Source organism: Petaurus breviceps, unplaced genomic scaffold, assembly GCF_028583685.1.
Source record: "Petaurus breviceps papuanus isolate PSGF00001 unplaced genomic scaffold, PetGlider_PUasm1.0 189, whole genome shotgun sequence".
NCBI classification, from domain to species: domain Eukaryota; kingdom Metazoa; phylum Chordata; class Mammalia; order Diprotodontia; family Petauridae; genus Petaurus; species Petaurus breviceps.
This window is the reverse complement of record NW_027185809.1, coordinates 28,109,521-28,135,669: the sequence shown is the minus strand read 5'-3', so window position 1 is coordinate 28,135,669 and position 26,149 is coordinate 28,109,521. Positions and strand designations below refer to the sequence as shown.

At 38.4% G+C, this 26,149-nt stretch overlaps 1 protein-coding gene across 1 annotated transcript in view; it reads right to left on the bottom strand.

Annotated features, from left to right (window-relative positions):
- Positions 1-26,149, bottom strand: part of RGS6 (regulator of G protein signaling 6) — a 714,417-nt gene that overhangs the window by 133,808 nt on the left and 554,460 nt on the right. Inside the window, 4 exon segments of the mRNA XM_069092090.1 lie at positions 2,438-2,502; positions 6,355-6,406; positions 6,579-6,685; positions 21,057-21,107. Coding sequence (XP_068948191.1) covers positions 2,438-2,502; positions 6,355-6,406; positions 6,579-6,685; positions 21,057-21,107 — 275 coding nt within the window.

Genomic DNA, 26,149 nt, shown 5'->3' with positions numbered 1-26,149 from the left:
GGAGGACCTGAGTTCAAATCTGACCTCAGACACTTAAGGCAGACCTTGGGCAAGAGCTTGGTCAAGTCACTTAACCCCAATTGCCCTGCCTTCCCCCTTCCAAAAAAAAAGCTACAGGGGAAAAGAATGATGACTTGGATTCAAGAAGACCTGAGTTCATATCTTGCCTCTAATCCCTATTAGCCAAGACTGGGGCAGGTGACTCACCCTTTCTAAGCCTCAATTTCCTTATCTATAAAATGGGGATAACTACATGTAGTAACTGTACTTCATGAGATTGTTGTGAGGTGAAGAGACCATGTATGTTAAGTTTTTGGTGAACTTTAAAGTCCTATATAAATGTTACTTATATTATTACCTACCTAGTCCTGTTGTCATAATCAAGTGAGACCATATAGTGGTGAAAGTGCAATGGAAATAAAAATGATTATTCATACTTCTAGTATAAAGAGGTTACTAGGGAAGTCCCTCATTATCTGGATGAGATTATGGGCTATTTAGAAGCACCTAAGGGGCACCTCTCCTGGCATCCACACTAGCTTTTATCTTAGAAGACATAGGGAACTCCTCTGATAGCTTCCTAGTGACTAGGGCTGCCTCCAAGATGATTGGGAACTGAAAGGCAGGGCAGTGATCTCTTACTGGAGGAGCTGTCCCAGGGAATAAGGAGCCAAAGTGAGAAACTGACCCTCCTTTGCTGGACCCAACCTGTATGAGCCTGGAATCTTGGAGTTACCTAAACCATGAATGACATAATTGCCATTTCCCCATTCACATGGAAAGATTTCTAAAATAGAATTAGTGACTAAAATTTAGTCCCACTTTTATATATGGTATCCCTAGTTCCTGGGGCACTGCCTGGTACATAGTAGATACTTAATAAACACTTCTTGTCGTTATGACAATCATTTTAAGGGATAATGGTCTAGTCTTGTCTTTGCATTGACCTCCAACATGACATCCCATTTCTTGAGTCTGGGAATTTTCACTGGTTGTCCTCATCTCTGCCTTCTGACTTTAAATCTCAGATAAAATCCTACCTCCTAAAGGAAATCTATTCAGATCCCACTCAATTCTTATGTTGTTATTGTTCAATTATTTTGTCTTGTCTGACAGTTCATGACACTATTTGCAGTTTTCTTGGCAAAGATACTGGAGCGGTTTGCCATTTCCTTCTCCAGCTCATTTTATAGATGAGGAGACTGTGGCAAACAGGGTTAAGTGACTTGCCCAGGGTCACACAGCGTGTAAGTGTCTGAAGTTGAGTCTGAACTCAGGTCTTCCTGACTGGACTGGTGCTCTCTCCCCTGTGCCACCTAGCTGCTCCCAGTGTTTTCCTTCTAGCGTCTTCCATCCTAAATTTCCAATTTCCCAGCTTGTTTGTATATATTTGTTTGCATGTTATCTCCCCCGTTAGTTCAAGAGCTCTTTGGAACATAATAACAGGCACTTAATAAGTGACTGACTGACTGACTAAGATAGTCTGTCTTGAACAGTGAGCCTTAGTGTGGGTATAGCAGAGCCTGGGTGGGGCTGAGCAGCCCCTGTGCCCAACACACTGCATTGGGCCTAAGTTAATCATGGAAGCCCTCAAAAGCAGGAAGTAGAGAATTTGGTAGGTGGGTGGATTTAAAGGTAGGGGTAATGTTTAATTATACAAGAGAAAATTATTCCTGGCCCTCTGTACTGCCTCTCTTCCCTCAGCTGCCAGCCCTTTAGCCATTTCACTGTTCATTAGTACCTCCACAGGAGGGTGGGTGGGGAACAGAGGAGGAGGAGGAGGAGGAGGAAGACAATAATTAGCCTTATAAAGATGGGTTTGGTGGAAGCCGTGGGAATCATTGGCTACAGTTACATTTTTTATCATCTGTGTTGATTTTGTGTTTAAACTTCTCTGAACTTCATTTTCCTTCTCTATGAAATGGGGGCAACCCTATTGGGAACAGAATTCATGGGATTATCAAGGGAGAAAACTAATAATTCTCCTCTTGAACAATAATAGACCCTCCACTCCATGGGGTAACATGTGGCTTCAAGGCTGGTAGGGAGGCGGTGTGGGGGATCAAATTCTTGGAAGGAATTATGAAGAGAAATCATGAATCTAAGATTTGGAGTGGGAAGAGGGGCATTGGGAAAGATGGCACATGAATCACACAGATCCAATGGGCTGAATCTACCCTAAGAGTTTCGCTCTGATACAAAGAATTGTTGAATGTGTGGGGACACAAGGTTATTCTCAGTCACAAAAACTGTCAGAGTAAGGTCATTTAGAGCTGAGAACAAAGGAAACAGAGTGAGCTTTCCTTCCCTTCCACCATTGTGTCTCCAAAGGCTGAGTGCTGAAAAGGTGGAAATGAAGGTTCAAACCCAGACAGATACCAAGATATCTTTTAAACCTCCTCCTCCCACACCTTTTCAGGAAGGCAGTTATACTTACAGCTTCATAATCTGCCAATTCCAATCTTGCTTTATTCTGCATTGTCCTCTTACACAGATAAATGGCTAAGAGAAGAAGAAAAAATAACATTGCACCAAAACCATGAGTGTAGTAGCATCAGACAAGATGAACAGCAAGAGCCCAGGGCTCAGAATCATGCATCTCAAGCTGAAAGGGACTTTAGTCCAACTTCTTCATTTAACAAATGAGAAAACTGAGGTCCAGATAGGTTAATTGATTTTCCCCAAGGTCACAAAGTAGTATCTGAGTCAACAATGGGACCCAAATTTGAGCCAATATTTGAAAGCAAAACCTAACCCTCTGCACTCTTTGCATTCAAAAGACCTGGCTTTTAATCTCGTCTCCTCTACTTACTAGGCATGGGGACTTGAATAGGTCTAATAACCAATCTAAGGTTCAGATTTCTCATCTGTCAATTGGGAATAATACTTGCACTACCAACCTCAAAGGGTTATCCTGAGAATCAAATGAAATAATATAAAAGTACAGTAAAGTTCTATATAATAACAATTTAAAATACGTAGCATTAGTGCAGTAATCAACCAACCAACCCTATATTTATTGGGCACCTATGTGCCTAGTACTATGCTAGACACTATGAGAAATGTAAGAAAGTAGGTCATGAATAGCCTCCACTCTTTTTTTTCTTTTTGGAAGGGGGAGGCAAGGCAATTGGGGTTAAGTGACTTGCCCAAGGTCACACAGCTAGTATGTCAAGTGTCTGAGGCCATATTTGAACTCAGGTCTTCCTGACTTCAGGGCTGGTGCTCTATTCACTGGGCCACCTAGCTGCCCCAAGCCTCCACTCTTAAGGTGCCATGTATCATGTCAGAATATGGTCAGCAAGAATGGAAATATGAGTAACTTGTTGATTTCAAGATATAGAATGCCACTTCCATCCCCTGTCCTGAAATATATATATACTTCTGGTACAATGTTCCCATGGCCTAGTAGAGTACACACAGCAGGTAAATAAATACTTAATGAATGAATGAAGGCATCTTGGAAGCAGAAATGCAACAGGCTTTAAGGTACTCTCACCTCCTTTAACAACTAGTTTTAATGATTTCTTCAAGACTCAGCTAAAATTTTACCTACTCTTTGTGGCTTTTTCTGGTCCTCAACTCACTTATGATCTGTACCATGCCAATTAATAATTGGTTGTAGGCTGTTTTGAATTATTCTCTAATTATTTCTCATATGCATTTCTTATCTTTCAAATTTGACATTAAACTTCTTAGGAAGAGAGACCATATCTTTGACTTCTTCTGAATTCCCTATAGTGGCTCGCACATTCATAGGATCATAGTTTGAGAACTGGAAGAGACCTCAGCCAATTAGTCCAACTCCCTAATTTTACAAAATAGATGCTCAAAAATACTTATTGATGGAATGATTGCTAATTCTTCTTTGTGAATGAAATGAGTACTTTGCTATTTTTTATCCTTAATGACTTGATCTGTGAAATGGGAATGAAATTGTTGAGGCAAGACAATTCAAAGTAATAATTTGATCTCAAACAGGGCCACATACAATGAACATGGTGCAGATTTAAACTATGAATCCTAGAAATGGTCTTGAAAGAGGAAAAACACGTGATGTGTGTGTGTATTTAAACTTGGAAGGTCTATGTTTTCTGTTTGTAAGACACTAAGCTTTGACTTTGATCCTATTGTGTTGAAGGCCTCAAAAATAGTCTCTCTCACATTCATAAGAAGGAGTGACAATGACATGAAAAAACAGACAAAATGATTTGCTCTAGAACTGGGCTTTCATGGGTCATATTTAAGCAGCTCCAGAAGCTTTTACTTTATTATGAGCCAAACATCCCTCCTCTTCTTGGCCAGAACCATTGATTACAGCATTTTAGGAGTGGATTTTCAGTGAAGTTAGCAATAACACATGTAGGCAGTTGAAGAGCCTTTCCCCTTATACATTTGTGCTGTCCAATCATCTGAACTTTATTAGGCTATAAACTATTGTTATTCTATTCCTTTCACTGCTACCATTTAATAATTCCCCCTTCTTTCAAATTTATCTACTGCAGAATTTATAAGGTTGAGTATTAGATTGACTGCTCATTGGTCAACTAATCAGATGTATCAGTAGGCACCTGCCAAATATTAATTTAGCTGCAAACTCACATCATTCCCCCTGCAGCTGGAATCCTCTCCCACTAACAGACAATAATTCTCTAAACTGTCTTGAAAGAAATGGGATTTGATTAACCCCACTATCTCAGGAGAGGAATTAGCTGGGACTGCCATAGAAACATTTACTTAACTCCTACTGCATGTTCTGATGGGTTCTACCAAGCTGGAAAGAAAGGCTTTGAATATAGGTCCAGTGATAAATTCTGTGTCTGGCCTTAGAGGACTAGCTTAATTAAATTTGAAGAGGATTGTCAGCAGAAGACTAATTACTAATGATGACTTTTAAGCCACAACTCATTAAGGTAATTTATCACAAAGCAGGAGTCCTTCCTTCCTTCCTTCCTTCCTTCCTTCCTTCCCTCTTTTTTCCTTGAGGCAACTAGGGGGCACCATGAATAGAATACAGGCTTAGGAATCAGTAAGACCTGAGTAAATTTGACCTCAGACCCTTGCTAAGTTGTGTGACCCTGGGAAATATTATTTAACCTCTCTCTGCCTCAGTCTCCTCAATGGTAAAATGGGGATGATAATAATAGCATGACAGGGTTGTTGTGAGGATTAAATGGGGTTAATACTTGTAAAGCACTTAGCACGGTGCCTGGAACACAGCTAGGTGCTTAATAAATGTTTAGTCCTTTTCCTTGTTGTCCCTGCTCCCTCCTTTTTGTAACATGAATTCCTTTGACAGTCTAAACTGTGTAAAATAAGCATGGTGGTGCTATAATAAGTAGAAGCCTATGGACTCTTTTTCAGGATAATGTTTTAAAATGTATAAAATAATATATATAGGATTACAAAGGAAACTGATCATATTAAAATACAATTATCAATATATAATTTTTTAAAAATTCAAGGGATTGGGGCGGCTAGGTGGCGCAGTGAGTAAGAGCACCAGCCCCGGAGTCGGGAGGATCCGGGATCGGTTCCAGTCTTGGATACTTACTCACACAAAACAACTGACCGTGTCACCTTGGGCAAGTTACTTAACCCCAATTGCTTTAAAAAAAATTCAAGGGACCTCTGAAATTTATCCACAGATCTCTTAGTGGTCCATGCACCTCATGTTAAGAACCCCTTGTGGAGTGGGTTCATTATCTACATTGGTAGAAGGAGTACCCAGAATGATGATCTCATATTTCTCTGAAGTATTAAGATACCTTATTACTAAAGGTAATGATAATGAAGTGTCAGCTGTCACTGCTGCCTAAGCTAGTGTATATCCCTTCCATTAAGGATATGAAATCAGATGAGTCTTGAAGGATCTCCTTGCCCAGATATGACCTAATTGTGCTAAATCTAATAACTTATTCCCCTGAGTCAGGGAGAATTCTACTCCTATCCCTCCCTAAGTTCCTACAAGGATTCTTGTTATGCTTTTTAATAAGCCTGTGAAGTTGCATGTGGAAGTTAGTCATTATCATCTTGGTCCTGCCTTCATCAGCCACATGGCATCAGTGGAAGTCTCAGAAGTCTCTGGGATCCCATGTATGGAATGGCCTTTATAAGAACTTCTCTCCTGCTCCTCTCCTGGGACTTCCTCATTTTCTGTATGCTGTGTGCTTCCCCTCCATTATGAAGAGTTCCCTAGAGTTGAGGGCTTATTAAATGTCAACTAAATGAAAAAAGTCAAACATGGGAAACCCCCCAGGACACAGACAAATTATAGCTGCTCAGACACTAAGCATTAATCTTCCAAGTTCCCAACAGTAACCTATAAGAACTGGAGGTTGTTTTAATTCTCACCATAGTCAGTATTTTCAGGTTCCCAGCAGTTGGAGGGCCAAAAGTATGGAGCCTGAAAAACAACAAAGAGTCAGGAAACAGGAGACCCCTGGTATCATTACCATTTCCCCCAGGGCCTTGAACTGTATTCCACCCTCCCCTTTCCAAAGCTGTTCCATTCTGATCAGATGAGGGGGAAATTGACAAACAAAGGTGCTTAGGGGAAGGGAATAGAAGTGACTCACCTGGAATCGATAAAAGGTGCCATCATCCTTCAGGGTAAGGACATGGTCTGATATGGGAAAGATGTAACCCTGGGCAGCTACAAGGCTTCCCAAATGTATTGCTTCACCTGTAGATTAGGGGCAAGAGAGAAATAATTAGAAAGCTATTAGACTCAGCACCTGCCACTCAAATCTAAATTGTGTAAGGTAAGCATGGGGGTGTGTTTGCTGTAATAACTTGATACCTATGTTTATAACTTAAAAAGGGATGGAGATTACATGAGAGGGAAAGTATTAGGGAGAGGGATCATGATGGCAAAGAATAGCTTCAAGTTTACTGTTGCCTCTCTGGTTTTGGTTTCCCAGGATTGTAGATCTGCTGTTCCCCTCCCCCCCCAACCCTCACCACCCTCTTGTTTCCTAGTTGGTATCTCCAAATTCTTTTCCAAACTCCCATTTTAGTATTCCAAACTTCTCTTATAGTTATAATGAAGCCAGGAATCAACATTTGCATAATAAGGTCTCAGACTAAATCAAGATGTGGTCACAAAAGCTTCTGGCTGGCTCCCATCAGGAATGGTGAGGGCGCCATCTTTAACAGTGATACCAGAGTTACTTTATGTCTTAAGCTGCACACTCCTCCTACGGCTCCCCCAAAATCGCCATAAAAATGAAATAGAAATCACTTCTACTCTATGGATATAACTCCTGCCTCAGAGTCTGGAGGAAGGAAAGTATAGAGAGACAATTGTGATAGTTCAAATTTATAACTAATGGGACACTCTCAGAGATATTCGGCTTTGCTACTTGGAAGTAGAAACACCTAGTTGAAAGACTTCTGGATTGTGAACTGGGAGATCTGGGTTTCAGTACCTGCTGAAGGGCTTCCTTAGGCCAATCACCTAGGTAGAGAAGGCTGAATTGACCTATGGGGACCATCTCAGAATATGTGTACCTAGAGCTCCCCTGGAACTTTTAGGGACTCCAGAAGTATGGTGTGATCGATCATTATAATTTTTATATTGTTTGATGTTATAGTTAGCCTAAGTGACTCCATATTGGAATCCTATAATTATAAGTGGACCTGATGCTCATAAAGCATATGAGCAAAGACAAAGTTGTACTTTTCCACTGTTCTGACCTATGTTAGTCCTGTAACAACCGCTCACAACTTCTGATTGGCTATTCCTGGTCTATGAACTATTCCTCTTCTATTGCCTTAGATAGCCAACTCAAAATTCCATTTTCTGGTTGAAGAAACTCCCCCTATCCAAGCCTCACCCAAACTTGGTATGATAAGTGGTCCTGAGAATTTCTCTACCATATTTGTGTCTGACTTGGAATATGCCCTCCCATATCTAGCACCAATTACTTATTCTCCACCAAACCCATTTTTGGGGTATAAAACTTTTCCAACAGAACCCTAACTTTATGCGTGCACTTTCCCATACATGAATTCCTCCCCTCCTACTTTCTTATACCCATGGGAACAAATTGCTGTCTGACTATATTGCCACATAATATGTGTCTTTGTACCTGCTTGCTGCACCATATAATTATAAAGCTCTCGTTGGTACCAGCTTCCTCAGTCTCAGTTTTTTATCCCTAAACCCATCTTTGCTTTAACCTGAGACCTAAAGCCAAATAAAGTCCGTGGTAAGTCAGTGTTAGGGCATGTCAGAGACAGTGGATTCCCTGGCTACTACCAATCATGTGGTGACTCAGCACTGAAGAACAAGGGTGCTTTGCAATAATGAAGCAATCCCCTCATTATCTACTGGACAAGAAGAGCTGATGACTCAATGGAACTTTTAAAAGGAGAGACAGTTTCTGCTTCAGTTGCTTTGCTCTGAATTTCCTGTGTAGCACGTAGTTCTCTCTGTCTCCAGACTCCCTGTGAGAAGACTATAGGTATGGGCTATGCTCTTTTCCTTTATACCTCTGGGAGTCCTAATGTGGAAACAAAGACTTAACAGACCTAGGCCCCGGTTGCCTTTCCTACTTTTTGTTTCCTTTCCTGAACAGGTGATGGAACATTATTCTTGAGGTGGACATGTGCAGGTTTGGAGATAACCTTGTGAGTTTGAGAGGTACAGAGATCCTGGGTCCCACTGGATCAACTAATGGAAAGAAGATGAATCTCCAACAATCACTCTAGTACTCTTGAAGGAGATCACCCATAAGAGGATTGGCCCAAGCCTGATTTATTTTATCAGAAGATGTGAGCTGGTTGTGTTTTGGACAGTGCAGAGCCAGGTGAAATGCGAAATGCCTAATCAACAGTCTTGTAAATTGCTCTATATCCCTATAACGTTTAAGTATTAGCCACCAAGAATGTATTAATAGTAATTTTAAGTTGTCTCTGAATCCTGTTCTAAGTTGTTCTATCAATGTGTGTTTTGAGTCTTTTGTGTGTAAGAAATAAATACCTGTCCCAATAAATACCTGATTGCGTACTTATTTTTACTCATCTCTTTTGAGGAGGCACTAGATTTGAGCTAAATCCTGGTCTTCAAATAATTTGTCTCTAAGGTAACAGGATGCGGGCTTAATGAGCCATAGATTGTAAGAAATAAGAGTTCTTTCATTAGAAATTAGACTGTCTAGGATTGAACCTAGCCTTAGTCATATGCTTGAGTCCACAGTAGATAGCTCTCTTACTGGAAAGGAAATGAATACAATGCCCCAGCCTTCTGGGTCTGCCATTGATTCCTAAAAAATTGACTTAACTTCATTTAGTTTCAGTTTCCTTGTGTGCAAAAAGGGAATAATAATAATTACCCTACTCCCAGGGCTGTCATGACATCCAGAGTGACAATTTTTAAGCATTTTAAAGCAATTTTTATTATAAATAAAGTCAGATATGAATGGGTATTGAAAGGTAAAATGAAAAAAATCAACAAAAAATTAATTCTCAGTAAGTCTACATTACATATTAATGTAGCATAACAGTCTCTTAACATTCAAAAATTAAATGCTAAGCCTAGAAATGAAAAACATGTTCAAGGAATCCTTAATTTCTTGACTTGCCAGTTTGAAGAAGCTACTTGTTTCAATTTAGCATGACAGAATCATAGCCCAGTGATTAAAGGATGAGTTAGAAGGGACTGTAGAGATCAAGAAATTACCTAACCCAATCCCTTGATTTTACAGCGGAGGAAACTGAAGAAGTGAAGGGACTGTTAAATTTCCATAGTGAGTCAGTGAGCTCCAAAACTCTAACCCAGATATTTTGAACTTTCAGGCTGAAGTTTTCTCCCCTATATAATAAGGTATTTATACATATATACACATACATTTATACAATATGCATATACATATATAAGTATTTGTATATTGTGTAAATGTATATATTTATTTATCTTATAATATATTTATATAGAATATATTTACTTATTTAAATTTCTATTATATCATATTTATATAATTTATGGCATTAATTTATTATTAATATTTCTATTCTATTCTATTTATGTCTTTTATATATTTATACATCTGTATTTATTTATGCATATTTATTTGTGTGTATACACATACAGATACATACATATGTATATGTGTATATATATAAACATACATATTACATATATATGCATAATCACTTTTTCCCCAATAAGAACCACATATAGAATATGTGAATTTGATCACAAATTCTGAACTGGTAGAGTCTGTGCTGATGAAGTTTTTCTGAACTCTCTTTATTAGTTAATACTAACTTATTTGTCTTTTTAAAAATTCAGCCACCCACGCCACTGGTTTAATCTCTTTAGAAAAAATTGTTACCAAATATTAAAGACAGAATGGTTTTTTATCACCTACTGTCTCCTTAATTTCCCTCATAATGAGGAAGGGTCTTCTTTTGTTGTTGCCAAAACTATAAAGGAGTTTGCTTACTCATCAGGCTATGAATTGAGAATTTCAAATTGTCCTTTGAATGGATTAAAAAAAAGCTCATAAAACTAAAGTTTTTATTTTTTTTAAGTGGTCAACTCTAAGACAGGACCTATACATAATCAGATTGTATGTCTTCTTAGGATGTGATATAGTTCTCAGCTTAGAATACTGCCTTGCTGAGTGGAAGAAATTACCATGTTCAGAATACTGGCAGGTTAGAGAGAACCAGGAGAGGCAATATGGAATAGGAAGTTGAGGTCTGTCTTAGACTCATAAGATTTAGGTTCAAGAGCTGCCACAGACAGTACTAACTTTGTGACCATAGGGAAATCACTTAACCTCCCTGCCTCAAGTCTCTGGGGCAGCTAGGTGGCTCAGTGTTTAAAGCACAGGGCCTAAAGCCAGGAAGTCTCATCTTCATGAGTTCAAATCCAGTCCCAGACACTTACTAACTGTGTGACTCTTAGGCAAGTCACTTAATGCTATTTGCCTGAGCTTCCTTCCTGGAGAAGGAAATGGCAAACTGCTTCAGTATCATTGCCAAGAAGACTCCAAATGGGGTCACAGTCAGACGTAACTGAAATGACTGAACAAGAACTCAAGTCTCTACTCCAAATCCATCCTCCAGGAGACTGACAAAGTGATTTTCCTAAAGTATAGGCTTCCTCTTATCTCCAGGATCTAGTATAAATCCTCTACTTGACTTTTAAGACTGTTCATAACCTGGCCCCTTCCTACCGTACTGGTCTACTTTCTAGTCCTCCTGGACTCATGGTGTGTTAGAACCAGCTCCAAATAGCTCTCTAGAGATGATTGTTAAATTTTCATTGTGAGCATTTACACTTTGGAAATTGGCAAATGCTACAAATCAGGACTTTATTGATCATTCTATTGATTGTCTAGAGTTAAGAAAGTGATAAAAATGTTGTTACATATGCATATAAATACACATATATACATATGTACATACATAGATACACACATATATAAAATCTTAAGTCAGAAATACTTTTCTCCCCTGGAGACTTGGCTGTTAAACATTTATCACCAGACCCCTGTCCACATTCCATCTTCCAGGTCCTTTTCACTGCCATCTCCTCTCCCTGGAACACTCTCCCTCTGTATTTCTGCCTTTAGTTTCCCTGGTCTCCTTCAAGACTCCTACAGGAAATCTTTACTGCTCCCCTTCGCTCCCAGTGACTTCCCTTCTCAGATGACCTCCGCACTGTTCTGAATGTCTTGTATCGACCTGTTCACATCACCTTTCTTCTAACACTGAGGTTTTTGAGGGCAGAGTCTGTCTTCGCCTTTCTTTGTATCTCTACTGCCCATATCCCCATTGTTTTGGTTGTTATTGTGTTTGCCCTTCGTTCTCGAAGAGGACCGTGACATCAGGGAAATCATGATATGACTTGCAATTGACTTTCATTTGAGTGAGGGAGGGCTCCGCAAGGTCACCAGTCTCACTTTCTCCTCCAGAGCCATGTGGGTCCAGTGGCCAGATATTCATCAGGACAACTGGAGATGACCTAGGATGCACTGGGGGACCCTGGCCATTTTAGGCCAGTGGCCTTTCCAGGTTCTCACTTTCAGTGAGGTAACGGCCATTCAGTGAATAGGCCTCTTTAAGAAGTCAATCAAGGGATGGCCCCTTTAATCACAAAGAAAAAAAAAAGATCAAACTGGGAGGGGAAGACCCCCTGGGTACCTGGCCAAAAGAGAAATAGTTACTATTTATTATTTATATTCACTCCATGCTAGGAGGGCAGGGACCTATTGTCCAATCTCTGAGCTTCAGAGTAATTTGGGTTTAAGGACTGGTCTTTGAGAAAGAAATATAACCACTAAACCTGAAGTTGAAGAGGCAGCTTTCAGCCATCTAAATGTACCTTCTTTGAGAAGGTGAGGTGACATCAGGTGATGTGAGGAGAGGAGAGGAGAGGAGAGGAGAGGAGAGGAGAAGAGAGGAGAGGAGGGGAGGGGAGAGGAGAGGAGAGGAGGGGAGGGGAGGGGAGGGAAGGAAAGAATCCTAATCCCCACTGGTACATAATAGACAAGAAATGCTTATTGATCAAATGACTGAGGACATCTCAGAGATTAGGCAACTTTCTACTCATTGGCATTCTGCTGATCTTCATCCAGTGGAGAGAAAGAAGGAAATAAGCATTTATTAAGTGCCAGGTACTGTTCTAAACACTTTACAAATATTATCTCACTTAATCCTCACAATAACTCTGGGAGGTAGGGATTATTTTTATCCATCTTTTGCAGTTGAAGAAGCTGAGGCAGGCAAGTGGTTAAATGACTTAGCCAAGGACATACTATATATGTCAAGGCCTGATTTGAACTCAGGTTTCCTGACCCCTGGCCCAGTAATATATTCACTGTATCACTTAACTGCCACTGTATAGGGAACCCTTACAGCTACAGACTTCCTTCTCTCCTTCTACAAAGGTAAACCCTATGAGAGTTTCAGAGACACAATCTTAGCATCCCAAGGGGCAGAAATGGGACAACTGGATGGCATTTTCTAATCTGCTATAAAAGAGCTATAAAGAAGGTTTATTTTTGATTATGATTCATTTATTAGCCACTCTGACTTCCTGATGCTTCAACCACCTCGAATACAGCTGGGAAACCCCAAAGTAAGAAAATAAACAGATACATAAGTACACTGCTTGGGGGGCAAAGAACAAAATGTTAATAATAAAGGTCAGAGAGAAAACAATAACATATACTTTACTCTTTAGTGAATGGATTTTGTAACAGGTCAGGTTCACATTCAGAGGTGGAGAGGCCACACAATTTTAAGATACGTTGTGGTCTATCTGCAGTACTGAAGCATCAGGTTTTCTAGGCCATAGCATATTGGAAGCATCAGATCAGAACAGGGGACACATTTAGAGAAGCAGTCATAATGATAACTGTATGAAGGGGTACCATAAAATTGGACATCTAGGGAAGAGGTGTAAAAATCTGAAGCATAAAAAAAAAATCAGCCCTCAGGGACCATTTAATTCAGGGGCAAACAGCCCTTCACACTCTAAGGATATTATTGTACTATGGTACAGTAGTGTTTGGTGTGCATCATAATAACCCTAAGGCAAAAACAAATGGCTATATCACATTTAGTAACTCTGTTTAAGAAGGCAAGGAGATATGAAATACATTTTAGAAATGCACTACTCTGATGTTCTCATAGATCTGTGATTTCATCCATGGGACACTATTTCCAGTGGTGTAGATAAAAACCTTTCCATGCTTTCTCAACCTGCAAAACTCTTCACTATTACCCTCCCATATATTCTATACAGGGGACATACTGAATATGATAAGAGAGATCCTGTGGAGATCTTGACCCTGTATATATGTCAAAGAAGTACATAGGCTTTTTCTAGGTTAAGACTAACTCTTAACACATGACTAGTCTACCTCCTTACCCAGTCATGCATTTGTTTTAAAGTATTTTTTACACTACTTCTCTTAGGCAATCCTTCATTAATAAGACTCTATGCTCTACTCATAACCCACTAAATCTCCCTCCATTGCCCTTAGGTGGCCAATGATTTTAATTCTTTAGAAATTGTGATATTCCATGCTTTTCAGCCATATGGCATCACCAGATTATTAGTGATTAAAAAAATGGCCCTCTGTTTCAAGGATAAACTTGAAGTGATTAAAAGCACTGTACAATTTCCCAAATGCAATCAAGAACACTCCCTTTGTTAATCAAATATGAACCTAGATAATTGTCGATCTGTAATGTCTGCCCCAGATATGCCAATGAGCTCCATACATTGTCTATCAATCCAACTATATATATCATGTTCTAGACAATCAGTTTTTTTTCATTCATTTGGTTTTTCTGGTGTAAATAGCTATTACAATAAGAGGCTAAACTCTTTTTAGTGGTTATAAATCTAATTTAAAAGGTTTTGCAGTATTCCAGGCCTTGAAATGAATAGTACAATTTCATTCACAAATAGGAGCAGCAGAAGAACCTCACCATTTGCAGAGAATTCTTCTATTAGAAACCTTCAATGAGAGTAGTAAACACTTAGGGTCAACATTCATCTCCCTGTTTTCTACCTTGCTTGATATTTCTAATCAGACAATTGTTGAATAAAAGTACCTTGTATCTTTTGTATTATTTTAATATTTGAGGAAGACATTGGAGGAGAGAGTTTAAGGTTGAATTTAATTGAATGCTTTTTTATAATAAACAAAAGAGCAAAAAAAGACATTGTTCATTCTAGCATAGTTTGCTAAATCCTGTCTATTCTCTTTGCATACCTTCTTCAAGGATACTTTCAATAATTGTGTAGATTGTAGACTACAGTCATACATGTTTTTAAGAGATAAAAAAGTCAGGGGTTGTTTTCTTGATTACTTTTTCTTTTAGTAATACAGGATGTCCCAAACATCTTAAAGCAGTTTTAAGATTTAATGGTGTTTCAAAAGCTTTAAGTTTAAAAATTGCACTAAGACATTTGGGATACCTTGTCGTGCTCAAGATTTTTTGTGTCTTTTATATTGTCCTCTCAGCTTGGGAAATGATCTGTCAACATTATTTAAATTGTATCCCTTTCAGCATGAATCATTTTTGCTTGATCTGCATGAACTATCTTAGTTTTATTTAGTGACATTTCTACATCTTTATATAGTACATTGGGGACTGTTATGTTAGAGTCTAAAATGTGGTGATTCAACTGGCTTTGATAAAGAAAAACAGTCAGTTGAAAAACAGTTTGTTGTAACAACCTTGACAGATCTTTTCCATTTTTCTCTGTTATATTCCCAGTTTTATTTTTAAATGTTCTCAGGATCATCTGGCTTAAATTGGGTGTCTTGTCAAGCTTTTTGCAAGCCTGTTTTTCTACTCATTATTCTTTGCTTTTTAAAAAATTAGATAACATTGTTCACAATCTTCCAATATCCACTTCTGAGAGATTTTACAGATCAGTTTCTCATATAAACTGGTATTGCTCTTGGATGCTATTCTTACCAACGAGGTCATGGTTGCTAGCTAAAGAAATTTCTAATTACTTTTAATTTCCTCAATGTAGCAACTGAGTGGAGATAGCCTATGTCAATGTCTGTTCCCTTATCCACTTCCCAATTTTTAGCCATTTAAAGAGGACAGATTGCTATTAACTCACTTCCAGGTCATATAATTTTATCTGTATTCTTTTTCATTTGGCATTGATTTAAATCTTTGTTCTAATTGTTGATGCTCTGATTATACACATTCAACTTATCCAAAATGACAAATTCCTATCTATTAGCATAACAACAATTTCATTTTGTGTGTGTCATTTTTTTTAATTCTTTTTTTTAAATGCTTGCCACATTTAATGCCTCCCAAATGTATTCCCAAGGAAATTATTCATGATACCTATGTAAAAGGCTTCTGTATATCTGGTATGCCTTCACTATCTCATTTTTCACTCCTGAATCATATTTTCCAACATTTTTCTCTGCCCTCCATTAAGTCCACTTTTATAGTGAAGTAATCAGATATTAAAATTAAACTGAATTATTTTGGAAGACTTATTAAGTTCTCCATAAAATTTCTTTCATTGTTCTTTAGTGTTTCATTTATGTCCAATTCTTTGTGACCCCATTTAGGATTTTCTTGGCAAAACTACTAGAGTGATTTGTCATTTCCTTCTTGTAATGTAATGCCAAGGAAAGGCAACTTCCCAAGGTTCAGAATACCAGCATAGGGGCTCTCCATTTTATTCAGTGACAAACCAAGAACAGAGATCAAAACATGACATCATTCAAAATACAGCATTTACTAAGGATGATTAAATAATCTCTGAGTACTACCCCACCCCAGGACCTTCCATTCATTCAATCAATTACAAAGTCCCTGTTCTAAATACTACTCCACCCCTAGGCTGTACCTTCATTTAGTCCATCACAAAACCCCTCTTCTCAAATGGAGATTAGTTTCCAAACATAAGTAAAGTACCTTCATTTGTTCAATCACAGAGCACAAAAAGGTCAAAAGTTCCCCACTCCTGGATCAATTGAATCTACCCCAGAGTTACATCAAGTTTAAGCACAGCACTTAATACCCAAATGGAGGTCTTTTCTTCATCTTGACACTAGGCAAGTTCTCAGCAATATTAGTTCCTGGGGAGACAAGGCTTAGCAAGGCCACAAGATACATTGCCAGTCCCTTCATTAATTCATCCTCTGTCTGTAGAACAGTCCTAGAACCCATGAAAACATTAGCAAAACCCTCTCCCAGGATTTCTGTAAACATACAACAAGAAAATCCTTCTTCAGGGCTTCTGAACTAACGGAAAGGTTCCCAGACCCCTGCAACAACAGCACTGTCCTTCACCAGTGGACAGTATTCACTCTCTGTCTGCAGGACAGTCTCAGTAGCTCTGAACCAACAGAAAGGTTCCCAGACCCCTGCAACAACAGCACTGTCCTTCACCAGTGGACAGTACTCTCTGTCTGCAGGACAGTCTCGGGAGCTCTTAGCCAACAGCCAGGTTCCAGGACTTCTTCAACAAAAGGACTGTCTTTCACCAGTGGACAAATCTGGCAAAACAACATCAAAACAGACAGACAAAGTACCAGCAAAACAGCCATGTCTCCTCAGTCCTTGGCAGCTCAGGGGGCAGGTCTTAAAAGTCCAGGGCAATTCAAAGTGGTCCCCAGCAATTCTTTCAGTCTCTCTCTCTCTGCCTCCATGAGGTGCTGCTTCCAAAAAGTTCTTCTGTCTCTCTCTTGTCTCTCCAAATCTACATCACCAGCTCCTCCCAGTTCAGGACTCTCTTTTTACATCAACAAGTCCATCCCACAGGTGGGATTAACAAGCTCTGGGTTTTAACACAATCAATTTGAAAACCAAGCCAATACAGGGGAATCTTTAATTGCCATTACTATCACACTTCTCCACCTCATTTTACAGATGAGGGAATTGAGGCAAACAGGGTTAAAAGACTTGCCCAGGGTCACACAGCTAAGTGTCTGAGGCTGACTTTGAATTCAGGAGGATGAGTCTTCCTGACTCCAGGCCCAGCACTCTCTCTATCTACTGTACCACCCAGATGTTTCTTCACTTCTTTGCTATCTGCCACAAATGTTGGCATATTAGCTGCTAATCGTATTTTTCACAAATACTTTTTGTGAGTCTTGTCATATGACATCATAGGACTGTAGGATCATAAATTTAGAGTGCTAAAGGACCAAAAATTTCACAAAATAATGGTTAGTATTGACTTCCCTGTTGCTACAATAATACAACTCCTTTATCTTCTTTTCTAAGAGATATGAACCATTCTTTCATTTAGCTTTAACTTCCTTTTATTTCATTTGAGTGAATATGTTAATGTTGGAATAAATCACTTAAATGTACGTTGCTGGACAGGGATCTCACATTAATCCTAACAGTTAAACAGTTGCTAACAGAGAATCTAAAAACAAAAGATGGGGCAAGATACAATGGGAAAAAAAAAAGGCCTTGACTCTGGAGTGAGAGGACCTGGTTTCTGAAGCTTTCTCTGACATTTGCTAGCGAGGTGACCTTGGGTATAACTTGACTCTTCCTGTTTCCTCATGATAAAAGGAGGAGTTGGACTAGATGGTCTCTAAGGGCTTTTCTGGTTCTAGATTTATAATTGTCAGTAACCTCTACTCCATTTTTACTTCTTTGCCATTGACTCAACAGGAATGGAATGGGGTCCAAATAGAACTGAGGGCCATTTTTTTTCATAAATCAATTGACAAATATTCATTAAGAGCTTATTATATGGACAAATTGTTATTCTCTGCCTAAGAAATTCCACTACTAGGCACATACCCTAAGGAGGTCATTGGTAAAAAGAAATTTCCCATATAAAAACTTATAACAGCATTTTTATGGTAGCAATGAACAGAAAATAAAGAAGATGCCCATCATTTGGAGAATGGCTAACCAAATTATGGCACATAGGTGTAATGGAATTTTGTTCAGCTATAGGAAATGGATGAATGCGATGAATGCAGAGAAACATGGAAAGATTTAGATGAACTGATACAGAGTGAAGTAAGCAGACTAAAAAAAACAATATAGCAATATGAAGGAAAAGAATGACCCCTAAAAAATTGAAAATAAATATTCTAAAATTACAAAGATAAAGAAGAGATATGAGAAGATAGAGACAAGAAAACAATACAGCAATGTGAATGAAAAAAATAACTGCAAAATAATTGAAAATGTATATTGCAAAATTACAAAGATCAAGAAGAGATATGAGAAGACACCTCCTCCCATTTCTTTGCAGAGATGCATAGGTGCATATATTGTCAGATTTTTTGATGTACTGATCAGTTTTGCTGATTTTTTTTCCATCTTTATCTTTTCTCCTTTTCTTTAAAAAAAGAATCTTTGTCAGGGTGGTTAAGTGGCGCAGTGAATAGAGCACTGGCCCTGGAGTCAGGAGGACCTGAGTTCAAATCCAGCCTCAGACACTTGATAATTACTAGCCATGTGACATTGGGCAAGTCACTTAACTCCAATTGCCCTTCCAAAAATCAAACAACAAACAAAAAATCTTTGTCCTATAGTATGGCTCTCTGAGAAAGGGCAGAAAGAAGGAGATGTAGGCTGTGTAAAAGCAAAAGATATCAATAAACTTTATGTTTTAAAAAAAAAGTTTACTATATGTGAGGTACCCTACTAGACACTGGGGATACAAAGAAAAAAAAAGAAAGGAAGAAAAAAAGAAAAAAAGGAAGGAAGGAAGGAAGAAAAAAGGAAGGAAGGAAGGAAGAAAAAAAGGAAGGAAGAAAAACAGAATCTGTTCTCCAGGAACTTATATTCTACCTGGGAGAGACATATACCCAGATAAATAAATACAAAATAAATATGTCTTTATTGGATGGCTGGATTGTTCATAATTCAGTTAAAGTCTCTTATAGATAGTGGAATTTGAATTGAGCTTTGAAAGAACCTAGAACTTTCTAAAGGTAGAGGTAAAAAGAGAACACATTTAAAAGGTTATGGAGTCTGTGCAAAGACATAAAGATGGATTCAAGTGGTGGGATGGTTTGTGGAAAAAGAGGTAAAAATTTAAATAAATATAAAATATATGAAAAATAAATGCATGGTAATTTAGAGGGTGTAACAGCAACTGCAGGGAGGGGGGAATCAAAAGAGCTTCATACCAGAGGAAATGATTGAAATGAACTTTCAAGGATGCTAGGGAAAGGATGAATTGGTGAAATGAAAATGCATTCCAGGCATGAGGAATCAGCCTGTGCAAAGGTTTAGAGATGGAGTTTCATGTACAGAAAAAAGCAGGTGAATGAATTTGACTGAAACATGGAAAATGTGAAGGGAAGCCTGAAAAGGCAAACTGGAATCAGACTGAGGACATGGAGTCAGATCTATCATCCCAGTGGCTGACTCAATGATGATGAAATTCTCCCTTAGCTAGTCTAGGCTGGTCTACAGAAAACAGACACAGATCAAGTGCAAGGTGTTCCTAACTTGGTTAGCTCTGCCACAATTTGTAAAGCATTCAGCATGAGTTATGGAGAGCTGCCCCCTGGTGGATGAACTAGGTTGTTTGTCTGGGGCTCTTTGGTAGGCAGACAATTGGAGAAGAAAGAGCTTCTTTGAAGAGAAGATATGGCCTGTTTCCCTCCACCTCCAGGCCAAACAGAAGAACTGCGTGGGGGGGAGTGGGGGGCAGGGCTTCCCCTTAGGGTTATTGAGTAGGCTTTGGAAGGCCTCAGGGAGCTGTGCTCAAAATTCTTTTTTTGCAGTAAAAAAAATAACCACCTGATAAGAATACTGCATTTCCAAGTAGTCAGAAAGACTTCCCTAGTAGAACTTTCTGAGAACTTAGAGTCAACTACACACCATAAGACATTAGAATAGGACTTTGAGGAAGAGGCAAAAGACTAGACTGGTTTAAAAAAAGTTTTTGGGAGGCTGGACATGGGAACTAGGTAAGAGAGGGGAAAGGCTAATTTAAAAAGGAGGGAGGGACAGAATTTGGAATTCAAAACCTTAAAAAAGGTAAAAATTGTTTTAACATGTAATTGGGGAAAATTTTTTAAAAATAAATTTTACAACTTAAAAAAAGATAGCACAACTGAAATCAAAGAGAAAAAGCTCTTCTCATTTCATTTGTTGACATCCTATGGAAGCCAAAACCCCAAAACAAAACAAAGAGAGGCATCTTAGCAAATAATTAAACATCTTAATTGTGGATCAGGCAATTGTGTTTTAATAACTTACTCTGGAACAACATTCAATGACAATGCTCATCTCTAATTACTGCCGTTATAGAGAATTCATCTTGCTTCACTAGGATCTCTTATTCTTACTGCCCTCTCTATGGTAATCAGCATATAGGACACTCTATCATTTCCCCATAAGGTGATCTAACTTTCAAGACATATATTTGATTGAGGGGGCTAGGAGTGGGGAAGAAACATTTTTCTCTAACAGAGTTATTTTTAATGATCAGAACAGTTATTTATAAACCTAGCTATGAGGAGAATGGTATAATTCCAGTTCTGCAACCTGGTTATGGGGACTCAATCTACCAATACAGGGACCACATAGTCAGCTCCACAGAGGTCAAATACCTGGATCCTCAATGGCGAGATTCTTCATAAACCATTGTACGATGTCAGTACCTGTAATGACAAAGCATTCATATCTCAAGACTTAAAGATATTTTAACATATGAGAAGTTCTTAAGAGTGCTCAATAGTGAAGAAATATTCTATATGATAGACTCAGATTGAGTTCCTGAGGTCAAGTGCTGTGTTGGAAAGTTAGTGTTTTTCATGGTTAAGGAAATTAAAAAAAAATTATTTACTTTTAGTTTGCAACATTGAGTTCTACAAGTTTTTGAGTTCCAAATTTTCTCCCCTGCCATTTCCTCCCCGCCTCCCACCCCATGGTGGCATGCAATCCAATATAGGTTTTACATATACCTTCACATTAAACACTAGTCAAGTTTCAAAGAAGAATTATAACCAATGGAATGAACAATGAGGAAGAAGAAACAAAGCAAAATAAAACCAAAAAGAGAAGAGAGCAAGTAGCTTGCTTCGATCTGCATTAAGACTCCATAATTCTTTCTCTGGATGTAAACAGCCTTTTCCATCATGAGTCTTTTGGAGTTGTCTAATATCCCCAGGAAATGTTTTAATTTTGTTTGCATGCTTTTAAGTCATTCCAGTTGTTCTCTAGATACTGTCCAGTTCTGATGCCCAGTGTAGTCACCATCTACCTCCTACCTTAAAAGGTTCTTAACCTGGGATCCATTAATTTAAATTTTTTAAATTTTATTTTTAATTTATGGAACAAAAGAAGCATTTAAATATATATTTATAATATATTTCAGTATATTTAGTTTCCTTTGTAATTCTATATATTTTATTTTAAGCATTTAAAAACATCATTCTAAGAAGGGATCCATTGTTTCCACCAGACTGACAAAGAAAGTTAAGAAGTTCTGTCTTAGATAAAACCTATGCGACTCCTGGGTGTGCCCAAACTTGGGATGACAGATATAGTGCTTTCTGTTATTTACATACATTATTTCAGCTGTGCCTCAAGACAGTCTTGTAAGGTAGGTGATATCATTATTCCCATTTTTGTGTATGGGAAAATGAGACTCAGAATGTTTAAGTGGCTTCCCAAGGGTCATACAACTTATTAGGATCTAGGATGGGATTTAAACCTTGGCTTACACAAGATCCAGCATTCTATTGAGTGGTTGTACTAGGCAAAGTTCCATGATGCCAAGTCATGAGGCACATTCCAGAGAATCAGCCCATAGCTGTTGTCTCCTACTGTTGGAAAAAATGTATAAAAACTATACCATGCCTAGGAAAATGTCTCATTTACCCCGGTGTTGTGGTCTCTTCTTCTTTGCCCACCTGGAAACCCTCATTGAAGATACAGGGTGGACTTTTAAAAGGATGATTTTGGTAGACAGGGATGAAATGATTAGACTGAATCTAATCTGCAAGATGTAACTTTTCCAGGAAATTGACTTTTCCTTCTAGCACAGACCTGAGAGCCTTCTGTTTATTGAGAGTGTACCCAATGGGTAACAGGTATATTTTGTGCTTTCTCAGGAGGGAAGGAACAGTCAAGGCCTTCTTTCTTTTTGATCATCACTTTAGTCTCCTCTTGATTCTTTAAATAAAATTCAAGAGATCCCTTCCATCCATCTAAAAATCACAGGTCTGACCAAGTTAGTACCTTGCTCAAGAATCTTCAGAGGTTGACTCTCCATCACCTCTTTACAATCTGACTCTAATTTATCTTTCCAGGTTGATTACATATTACTTCCCCTCAAATACTCTATATGCTAGTCAAATTGGCCTATTTGCTGTTCCCTGGGGAATGACTCTCCATCTTTAATCTTTTTATACAAGCTTACATACAGGGGAGTCTTTCCTTACTCTCACCCCTAGGAATTTTCCTCTCCTGGAGCTTTCAAGGCCCAGCTACTTCCTAAAAGGGGCCTTACCCAGTTCCCAAGGGATCACAACTGCTCTCCCATTAAAAAAAATTACAACATGTTTACTTATCTATGCACTTACTTCTCCCATTAGAATATAAGTTCCCTGAGGGCAGTTTTTTTTCCTTTTTTTCCCTTTATATTTCACAGCCTGGCACTATACCTCACACATAATAGACTCTTCTCCGCCCCCATATAGAGTTGTTTTTTTTCACATTTATTTGATTTATTTTTAATTTATGGGAAAAAAACAAGCATTTCCATAAAAAGATGATTGTACATGAAACTGCAAATCTATTATGTACAACTTGCTATTCCTTTTAAATATATAGTAGACTTAATACATGCTGGTTGAATATGATGAAATCAAGCTTAGTCAAATCAATATACATTTATTAAGTACCTACTCTACATCAGAGATTATGCTAAGCATTTTGTTATTGTTTAGTCATTTTAGTCATGTCTGACCCTTTGGGACCCTATTTAGAGATTTATTTTGGCAAAGATATGGGAGTGGTTTACCATTTTCTTCTTCAGCTCATTTTACAGATGAGGAAACTGAGGCAAACAGGATTAAGTGACATACCCAGGGTCACACATCTAGGAAGTGTCTGAGATTTGAACTCAGGAAGATGAGTCTTCCTGACTTCAGGCATGGCTTTCTCCACTGTGGCCCCTAGTTGTCCCATGCTAAGCATAGGGGATACTTCTTGATGTTGTTGTTTATTCTTCCTTTTAGAAAAGGACCGATGACATCATGAGGGTGATGTCTCGACTTACAAAGAATGGCAAAAAAGCAATGCTAGTTCTCCAAGAGCTCACCATTTAATGGGGGAGACAACATGGAATCGCTGCCTAATTTTGTATATCTGTCTCCTGAAATTCTTTCCTCACCCATGTTCCATGACAGTATTTCTAAACTGAATATCTGAAGCCAAGTCTCCATATTTATTTTTCTCCATGCGGTTTCTATGCCCAGTTCCTCAAACCATACAAGTCCAACAGTTATTCCAAGAAACAAAGGAGAAAAAGTCTGAAAATAAAGTGAAATTGTTCATACTGAGACCTGAGGAGGGGAGTCTAACCTGTATATTTCAGAAAATAAAAGAAAAATAGTTCTCCCTTCTGTGTTGCCTAGGAACTGGAAGGTTTACAACAGGACTCCAGCTTTCCCCAGGGCAAGAGGATTATCTTTCTGCTGAGCTTGCTGAACCATTATTTATCACCTGCCAAGATTGATTACTCACCCTGGGACAATGACAGGCCTTCCTTTCCCCTGTTAATTACTGTCATCATTAATATCCATGTCACTAATTAGTATTCATTCACATTGAAAATTCCTTTTCTGCTATCATCTCAGCTCTCCCCTAGGCCCCCTGAAACCCAACTTCAAGTTTTAATACTATCTTCTTTTTAATTAAACTTTTTAATCAGCATCATGCCCATTCTGCCTTATATACCTATATATTGCCTTTCCTCTAAACCCTCTTCAAAGGTTCCAGGGTTTCTTCATAAGCCACATAAAAAAGAATTGCTATTAGGATATTCATCCAGGAAACTTTTCCCTTCTTCCTATTCCTCCTAACATCTGCCTTCTCCTTCCTGATGTTGCTTCACTCTATTAAAGGGAAGCAGAGCTCTCATCTGGAGACTCTGATGACTTGAGTCAGGACGGCCTTAATGTTATCCCTTTGCTTGGACCCTGGTGAATTGAGATCAGCCACTAATTTTCTTTGAGGTTGTCATATCTGTACATTCAGATTTAATCAAACTCATTCAGAGGTGGCCATCCAGTGACCCTAGCACCACATAAAACTTTTCTGAGCATCATGCATGCTCCCTGAAACAAGCAGAAAGAAAAATTAGATGCTGTAATGAATACTAAAGGAAAGAAGAGACAAACTACCATTTACTTTGAGAGACCCAAAATGATACTTTGATGTAAATGTGTCTGTTGTTTCTAAATTTTATGATGGTCTTTTAGTAATGCTATTGATTCTTATGAGTTTTGACCTCTTCCCTTGGTTGGAAGTGACCACCTTTGGACTAATACCTAATATTTAAACAGTGCATGAAGGTTTGCAAAGAGCTGCATATTCATTATGTCATTCAAGCTTCCCAACAATCTTTAAGAGGTAGGTACTATGAGTATTCTTATGCTCATTTTACAGATGAGGAAACTGAGGATCAGAGGTTAAATAGCTTGTCTGGGGTCACACTGTTTTTAAGGTTCCAAGAAAACTAAACCAAAAAAGTGATGAGATAACCCATATTCGCTCTGAAAATTCAAGATGGCTTTTTCAAAGTTCTTTTGGGCGTTAGCCTATCAAAATATTTTCTAACAGTCCACTAAACACTGAATCATTTCAGATTTTGGAAAGTTTGTTAGTCATAAAGGTGATGCTTTGAGTAACTAATTTATGAAACTAGGAAAACAGGAAAGCCAATGGACTTGACCCCAGGACATATATTGCCTCAGTACCTTATTTCTCAGCTACTCATTTGGAGGAGACCAACAGGAGAAACTTAGGAGTTAAAAAAAAAAAACCCCGGAAAACATTGAAGCAATTCAATTTTCAATTAAAGAAAAATCGATTAAGTGCCTACCATGTGTCAGGCACTGCGCTAAGCACTGAGGATACAAAAAGAAGAAAAAGACAGTTCTTGCCATCAGGGCTCTTGTAATCTTTTTTTTTTTCAATTTTTTAAAATGCTTTATTAACTTCTGATTTACATCATTCGTTTCCGCCAGATTCTGAGTTACAAATTTTCTCCCCGTTTTTCCCCCACCCATCCCCCCAAAACAGCAGTCCCACAGGATATCCCCACCTCCAATCTGCTCTCTCCCATGTTTTCTCCCATACCCGTTTCGACTTTTCCAGTGGATCTCTATGCCTCCGTGCCTGCATATCTTATTTCTTAATTACATGTAAGATGGTATTAATATATATATATACACATATATATTTGAATACTTGATTTTAAAACTTTCAATTCCAGATTCATTCTCTTCCCCCCCTGCCACCCACCCCCACTGGGAAGACAAGCAGTTCAGTATAGGTTGTACATGTGTGGCTAATGCAAAACGATAACATAGTAAATGTTATTTATAAACAATAACATATTGTAAAAGACTGACTATATTTCCCTCCCTCCTATCCCACCTCCCACTTGTTCTATTCTCTACTTTGATCCTGT